Genomic DNA, 8828 nt, shown 5'->3' with positions numbered 1-8828 from the left:
GTGATTCTTTCTCGAGTATCCCGCATACTCAAGAATCATTAAAGCATCAACATGCTAGCCTCGTGTGGAAGTCACTGTTTCTAACGAGGAGTGGTAGGGAGTCCGAGACCCCCACAGTGACACGCTCCGTTCCATAATTTAGTTGTCCCATTGAACCTAGGTGCCAGCTAGGTTGGGTATCCACTATAGAACTTTTAGTCCAAGGGTTTTAGACCCATTCCTCGTTTCAACTTCTCAACAACCATTTGCTTACCCTCAGGTTAGCGAGTTAGCGGCTGCTACGTTATCTTTTGACATCACGTAGTCAATAGAGATAACCCCCGTTGTGAGAAATTGTTTAATGGTATTATGTCATCGACTTATAAGTCTAGACTTACCATTCCACATCTAACTCTGTACTTAACCAATTTTGGCTTGACTCTCGCAACGCACACAAATTGGAGGTACGAGTTTACCTCTAGGAACATTCCCGAAAAAATGGCATAGCCATTCGGCCTACTCATTCGCGACACTAGTGTAAGGCTCTCAGTTTAGATCCCGTCGGATCTTAACTATCACAAATTCATTTCGAGAATTTCCATCCAACCGACTACACTTGCCTACGTAAAGACGTAGCCTTTGATGGATTTATCACCCTTTGATATCCCGTTAACGTGCTATACTTTCCAAGTACAGCTAGATATCTACACGAGCATACCTCAAGTATCTTATAACTCTCACTATTGCCTTCTAGTGCGCATCACTAGGGTTACTCAGATGTCTACCAAGTTCGTTAACCGCAAAGGCAATATCTGGCTTAGTATAACCCATTTGATACAATTAAACTACCAATAACCTGAATGCATTCTCCATGAGAATTACAATCTCCATGATTATTGGCTAGTTGTACGTTAGTATCTAACGGTGTCCAAGCCACTTGATTATCATCCTTGAAAGGATTCAATCAATTCGCTGAGATTGGCCTAACACGAGACCATACGGTCTTCTCACGATTTTAATCTCGAAGATTAAATCTGCCAAACTCACACCTCTCATGTCAAATCTCGAATTTAACATGTTCCTGGTAGATTTGATCATTTGATCGTTACTACCCACGTTGAGTTTATCGTGTATAAACAAACAGTGATATCACCGTCTATCGTACGCAATACGTAGACCCACTAGTCACTTTTATTTATACTAAACTCGTTGGTCATCAATGCATGATCAAAACCTCACATGCCAAACACTAAGGCAATTGTTGCGAATCATACCATGACATTACCAATTACACACTTTCTTTTCACATCGTGGAACCACAGACCCTCAGGTCGTTCCATGTCTACTAAGAAAGCGACACTTCCATTTTGATGAACTTCCAAGTCTCGCTAAACGACTTTGGCAAGTATCGTTCTAATGGATTCCATTCTCATCACAAGAGAATATATATCGAAGTAACCGTGGCATTCGCGTTGCATGTAATCTACAATTACAAGCCTGGCCATTTTACTTCAATATAACCAACCGGTTTTATCTTCCGACTAGTGATCCACTTAGGATCCAAAGGCTTTACAACCTGGAGGAAGAACAACCAGTTCCAAGTGTGATTCTTTAAGATAGAATCTATTTCACTCTCGATAGCCTCTCTCGGGTTGGTCCATTTGTAGAAGTCACCACTTCTACATATGTTCGAGGCTCATTTTCTAACAACCATGTCAGAAAATCCAATTTCTTTTCTAGTAAACAAGTTAGATTGTGCGCATCACACTCTAACATGTACGTCAGAAAATATGGACCAAAGGATTTTTCAATCCTAGCTCTCTTGCTACGTCTAGCTTTGAGCTCGGGTTCTCTTTCACACCCTTCAACCATAGCTACGCCGAAAGTTCCTTTCAACGTGCTAGATCCTTTATTGATCCTTCACAAAAATACATCTTCCAAGAACGATGAATTTCTTGAATCAATCTTTCGTGTTCTTATGTACATCCAAACTCTTGGACACGTGTACTAAGAACCAATACACACCTTTGGCAAGACACCCCCACATTTCAGGCATTAGTAGGAAACTTCCTACGTACCTACAATTCGTAAGAATTTCATGTGGGCAACCTTATTTAAAAGGTATTTACTTGTCCAAAGTATTGTCTCACCCCTCAAACTTTGAGATAGACCCGAACTTATCAACGTCTTGATATTTTATGTTCGGCAACAACGTTCGATTGAGATGAATACCGTACCGTACGCTCGAGTACGACACTAACGCTTGCGCTGAAATCACCAATAGGTGTTTTTTTTTTCACCACATCGATTGTTCGTAACCGCATTAATCCACGATTAATTTGGTTTTTTCTCTTTTTATTCTTTAAAGAATAAACATGTGTTACACGCTAACACATCTCGTAGGTGCGAATAGATTAGCCCTCATGAATCCATTCGGGATTGACCGAAAGCTCACAAACCCAAATCAGTGCTTCCGAAATTGAAACACGAATCAGTGCTTAGTAGTGAAGCACAAAACATGCTACACAAAGCACGAATCATTGCTGTCAAACTAACGCACCGACTCCAAAGCAATCTCTATTGCTTAAAATTATAAACTCACAGCAACATTCAGTTGCTTAATTTATAACTTCAGTCCTACCTAGCACTAGGATTATTAGTTAATTACACAATTAACCAAACCTCCTTTCGTGCTAATCACATAGCACTTTTACAACGCTAAATTTAATTAGCCACATACAGAAGGTTTAAGCTAAGTAAATTAGCATTAAAACCAATCATAATCTAGCACCTTTATTGCTATTACCAAAGCACAAATGCTTAATAGCACTGTTACAGTGTTTTAATTTGCACTTCAAAGTGCCAAATTACACTTTCCATTAGTGCTACAAAAACACTATTCACCAAAACACAATTTGTCTCAAATTAAATATACTAGTATAATTTGGAATTTTTGATCAAGTTAATTATCACACAATTGACGAGAACAAATCAACCAAATTTTCCGACTAGTTGAATCAAGCTTATATAATCGTTCTCAGAATATTAATTAAAATATTCAACAATTGAGCTGTGACGCTCACGATTATATAGCTATCCCAATTTTTTTGACAAATTGATCCTTAAAATCCTTATCGTTCTACATGAACCAGGACCGCAGTCCTTATACGGGATTTCAAACATGTAACACGCTTGTTACATTTCATTCCAGCCGTTAAGCCATTTTAGCATTTTCCACATAATGCTCCGTGATGCACTACGCACCCATGTTGAATCATTTTATACATTTGACATTATTCTAACAAATAATTCGTATGTACCAAAATTCAACCCAATGGAACAATTATATTTTTATTCAAATAAAAATATTCCAAGGATACTACGACATTTATTCAAAATAAATAAATAGGAAAATACATTGGAAACTAATTTCCATTATTCATATCTCGTAGTGATCCTTCAAACCCGTGTGCCTTGTTCCATTCTCAACCGTCCACTCCACAAAGGGTGGTCCATAGCGCACATCGGGGGTACCTCGGTTGTGACCTCACTCGTCCAACCATCCACATGTCTTAAACATAGCAAAGTTGTCCTCAACCTTTTCACCAGGATGACGGTTCGCTTCATAGTGGCATTTCTCCTCCTTCTCGTAATCTTCTTGAAAGCTAAGCTTCCGCTTGAGTTTCCTTCGATTACGGTTGAAGTCATTTGTAACACTACCATAGTCCTCAGACCATGTAGTCATTACACCATCATAGGATCCTTCGTGGCTTTTAGCCGATCCGTTAGGCAGCACAATAGGTACCAATTGTGTGCCATTAGACACAAGTCTACCGGATCGTGAACCAAAGTTCTCCAGAGCACCATCGTGTGTCTTTGCAACTCCCATGGAAATATCATTTCCAACGTTGCTGCCATCAACTGGCATCACAGAATGTGCAACATTGTTGCCGTTCTGACCATTTGAATGTGCACCTCCGGCAACATTCACAGATCCAATACTCTTGGAATCCACCGACTTGTTCATTATCTAAATAAGTAAGGTTTTAAGATTGTTGGTGATAATGAACCAAAAATTGATTTAATATCGTAAAATAATATTTATATATACACACACGAAGTATATAAAATATTATTCGATATATTATATCCGAAATATATATATATACACACAAATATATATATATAAATCAGACCACCATGGTTATATGCATGAGTATCTACGGAAAAGATATATGCATATCAACCAAATGGAATTTATAATACACAGATTATAATTCCAACCAAACTAGAACATAAAAGGAGGATTTTTGCTTAGAAGCATAATCCAAAACCGAAAGAAGGAAAGATTGGCTCGTGTTTGGGTAAGGGTTTTTAGCGTGAGTCAAGAGACCACACTTTCCTTAAAACCTTATTTGCCACCTTCCAAAAGTGCTAGGAGCGCCGTGGTCTAGGTTTCCCAGGATAAAACGCGCTACGGTTCGATGTTTGAGCACCCAAACGAGCGAACCCGGCGAACTAGAGCAAAGCTCTGAACACAGTTTCGTCAAAGAAAGGAGTAGAAGCAGAGTTTTGAAGCTTGAAAAACAAAATTTCGTGTGTTGTATGCTTGTTCACTCCAATGCAAAAATTCTGCTGTCCTACTCCCTTCTTATATAGGGTATGAAGGATTTAATAGCATCATTATGGCATTAAATTTGGTATTAAACCAATCTTTGTAACACCTGAAACAGCCAGCCCCATTATCATAGATTTAAATACAGATTTAAAGTTGGAATTAATTAAAAAATTAATTCCGCAAGTGTTGAATTTAATCTCACACTGGACTGGTTGCAGAAGTCGAACAGCAGCACAACTCTCGTGCTAGCTCCTTTCGGCCAGGGCTGAACCAAGGCTCGTGCTTCCTTTCGACCAAGGCCAAACTATGGTTCGTTTGGTGTTACTTTCGGCCTCTCAAGGCCCTGAACTCACATGAGAGTTCGGTTCAGGGAACTGCTCTCTTTCGTGCAGCCTTCAAGTGACTTTGGAAAAATGACACCGAAAGTTGGCCAAATTATGGTTGGTTTGGTGTTACTTTCGGCCTCTCAAGGCCCTGAACTCACACGAGAGTTCGGTTCAGCGAGCTGCTCTCTTTCGTGCAGCCTTCAAGTGACTTTGGAAAAAAAAAATGACACCGAAAGTTGGCATAACTTAGCCCGCAAGGCCAGCCAATTTTCGTGCCCGCCGGCACGAGCTCGGGCTTGAGTCGAGCCTCTCCGATCTCGTTTCTAGTTGGAATTTGATTTGCACCCCCCCCCCCCCCCGCGCGAGAGAGCCTCTATGCTATACAATTCTACAAGCTCTAAAAAAGCTCTTGTATAAAAGGGGGGTGAAATCCTCTTTCCAAACCATTGTGAGACAAAAGCTCACTTTTTCCCTTCATTTTCCAACTCAAATGGGTCTACTTTGAGAATCAATATCTCATTCACCCATTATCCGTTTTGTGCGTACAATATATCAATCTCTTCGTCTCACTACGAAGAACCCGAATCCACTTTGACCCGACCCAAATCAGAAGTGGAGCCCACTGATAATTGTACCACAAAATAGCCACTTAAAATGCCATTTTAATGCTATTTTTCCAACATATATATATATATATATATATATATATATATATATCGCACAAACATACTTCATAGCTACAGTAGTATATTAAATATTTATATACATTTGAATGGTTACATACCCTATGTGCATCTTAAAATATGCATAACTAACAAATATGTGCGTACATATAAACATCACTAGATAGTGATTGTGAGTTTCCTTTATCACACAAAGATAGTGTAGAAGCTAGCTAGCTTTTCATATCATTTAATTGAGAAATTAATTAGTAATGATTATCTTTTTACTGATTCTTAAGATATTAACGAGTGTCAAGATCGAAAGGAAAACAAGTGCGGAAAGGATGCAGATTGTGTAAATATTCCAGGCGACTACCATTGCATACCTTATCATGAAAGGCATATTCGGGTCATATTCGTTTCTATAGGTATGGATACAAATAAATAAATAAATATATATTAGAATTTAGAAGCCACAACGATATATAAAATGTATATTTATCTATCTATCTTAAATCCAAAATTATTATTGAATTGAATGACATAATTTTTCTACAATCAGGTGGAGGGATCATAGGTGGTGTTGTACTCGTGATCATTGCTTTATGGGTTGGACGCATGTACAGAAGGTGGAAACTTGAGAAAACAAAACTCAGGTTCTACAAGATGAACGGTGGCTTCTTGTTGGGGCAATACAAAAAAGCAGCGTATAAGCATGATGAAGATCCACCAATAAAAACTTTTAAGATAGAAGTGTTGGAGGAAGCAACTAACAATTTCAACCTGAGTAGAGTCCTTGGTAAAGGTGGTGTGGGCACAATATACAAAGCTATGTTACCCAATGGGTGCAGAGTAGCTGTGAAAAAATCTATCGAGGTAGACCAAACTCAGGTTGATGAATTCATAAATGAATTCTAAATCCTCTCCCAAATACATCATAGAAATATTGTGCAAGTACTTGGGTGTTGCTTAGAAACACAAGTTCCATTAATTGTCTATGAATTCATACCCAATGGAACTCTTTCAGAGCATCTGCACAAAACTGGTAAGGATCCACTGTCCTGGATACGTCGTTTGAGGATTGCTTCCGAAGTAGCTACAACCTTAGCCTTTTTGCATTCTCATGCTCCTAAACCCATCATTCATAGAGATGTCAAATCAGCCAATATACTTTTAAATGAAGAGGGTAGGGCGAAGGTTTCATATTTTGGGCTTTCAAAGTCAATGGAAATTGATCAACCATCACATTTAACAAGTCGTATTAGGGGCACATATGGCTACATAGACCCTGAATACATCAACACTAATCGCCTAATTGATAAAAGTGATGTGTATGCCTTTGGAGTTGTCCTCATGGAACTACTAACAGGACAAAAGCCCATATCTTCGAGTATTCTGAAGTACTTTTGGCAAGTCGATTTACGAAATCATTGGAGCAATAAGATGGGTTACTTCAAATTCTAGATGGTCAAATCGCAAATGAATGTAGTGATGAAATATTCAGAGTTGCATTGATTGCCAAGAGATGCGTGAAGCAAAGTGGTAGTGAACGGCCGAGCATGTCGGAAGCCGCATTTGAACTTAAAAAATTTGGTAAACAATAAGAATAAAGGAGAAGGACCAAATGATGATGGCCAAAATAATAATTTCTCATCAGGTAATATATATATATATATATATATATATATATATATATATATATATATATATATATATATATATATATATATATATTAGGGCCTTAATTAAGTGGTGTAAGTTGACTAGGCTTATTAAGTGGTCTGGTTGGATTTAATAACTAGTAGTTGTTAGTCAACCAAACTCTGTGCCTAATATAACCTGGATTGATGGGATACAGGATTATGGATTAGATAGCACATTCAGTTACAGTACTTAGACTACTCAGTAGATACCAATACACCATCTAGGGTTCTGAGTCAGGTCTGAGACAAAACATGGCTGACGGTCTACCGTTAAGAGGCAACAGAACAGGAACATCAACTATGGCTGGAGATCAACACGGAGCTTCCGCTATCATACGAGGTTAGGTTTCTCGTATACTATGGTTCATATAGTTAGACTATTGTATATCTAACATTTGGTATCAGAGCATTTATAATCTCTGCCTAGTTGATTGTATTGCCTAAAATCAACATTAAGTTTTTCATATACATTAAGTTTTGGTATATGTTCATCTAGCTTCCAATTACAATCCTTTAATTATTCAAAATATACATATAAAAAAATATATCGTTTGATATAATTGAGCAAATTGATTATCTATATTTTGGAATTTGGATGGATTATTTGTAATTGATTTAGGATGGCTATGATTAATTTTAGTTGTTTTTGAGCTTCTTATTCAATTTCAACATTAAGAAATAAAGAGTATTTGAATTTCTTCAAAAAAATTTGGAAGGTTGGAATTTAATTTCCACATTAAGCAAAGATTATAGTTTCTTCCAAATTATTTTGTTACCTACTGCCTGAGATTCAATTACTTGTGATTGTTTCCTTTGGATGGGTGGAATTTTAGTATAAAGAACACCTTCTGCCTAAGTGTTTTTCGCCAGATTTACTAATTTTCAGTATTAAGAACACCATGTCTGCTAGGGCTTCATCGGCTAATTAATTAGTGAAGAAGATGATGATGTTTATGGTTTGGGCCGGGTCTGGCCCAATTTGGGCAGACCTGGTCCAATAGAAAAAAATACATATTGGGCCTGCTTTAGTTTATTAGGCTTACTTCATTATTTTCCTTCATCATATATAAGCTTCTTCTATCTTAATTTTCAGTTTAATTCCTCCTTAATTAATTATTAAATTATCATTCAATTTTGGGCAAATATTAAGTTTTAATTTGCTGCTTGAATTTTAGTTTAATGTTAAGGTGCAAATTAAATTGCCTTAAGTATTGCAATTTATTTAAGATATATGGGTTAATAATAATATATTAATATGCAAATCATAGCATGCTACGTATATTTATTAAATACTTATTTTATTATTATAATTATACATTCGTAAAAGCATGCATTAAGATTGGATTTAGCATATTATTAACTCATAAATTCATTTTTTAAATATCACTCAATTTTAGATCCTTAGGCCATTTTAGGCATTATGGCCTATTAAGGTAGCTTGTTTTGGTTTCCCCTTAATTTTGAACACATTTTAGTTTTATGTGTCTCTGGGACTTTAGAACCTATTTTGAATAAGCTATTTGGGACCTATCTTGGGTCA

General features: G+C 37.0%; 1 protein-coding gene across 1 annotated transcript in view; it reads left to right on the top strand.

Moving 5' to 3' along the window:
• LOC109153865 (wall-associated receptor kinase-like 8) overlaps positions 1-7049 on the top strand; it is an 11375-nt gene extending 4326 nt beyond the window's left edge. The window contains exons 2-4 of the mRNA XM_019301753.1: positions 5885-6013; positions 6148-6384; positions 6613-7049. Coding sequence (XP_019157298.1) covers positions 5885-6013; positions 6148-6384; positions 6613-7049 — 803 coding nt within the window. The remainder of the gene's footprint in view (positions 1-5884; positions 6014-6147; positions 6385-6612) is intronic.
• The last annotated feature ends 1779 nt before the right edge of the window (positions 7050-8828 follow it).

Source organism: Ipomoea nil, unplaced genomic scaffold (genome assembly GCF_001879475.1).
Source record: "Ipomoea nil cultivar Tokyo-kokei standard unplaced genomic scaffold, Asagao_1.1 scaffold2555, whole genome shotgun sequence".
Classification (NCBI taxonomy): Eukaryota; Viridiplantae; Streptophyta; class Magnoliopsida; order Solanales; family Convolvulaceae; genus Ipomoea; species Ipomoea nil.
Note: the sequence above shows the minus strand (reverse complement) of the source record. Positions and strands in the feature narration are given on the sequence as shown.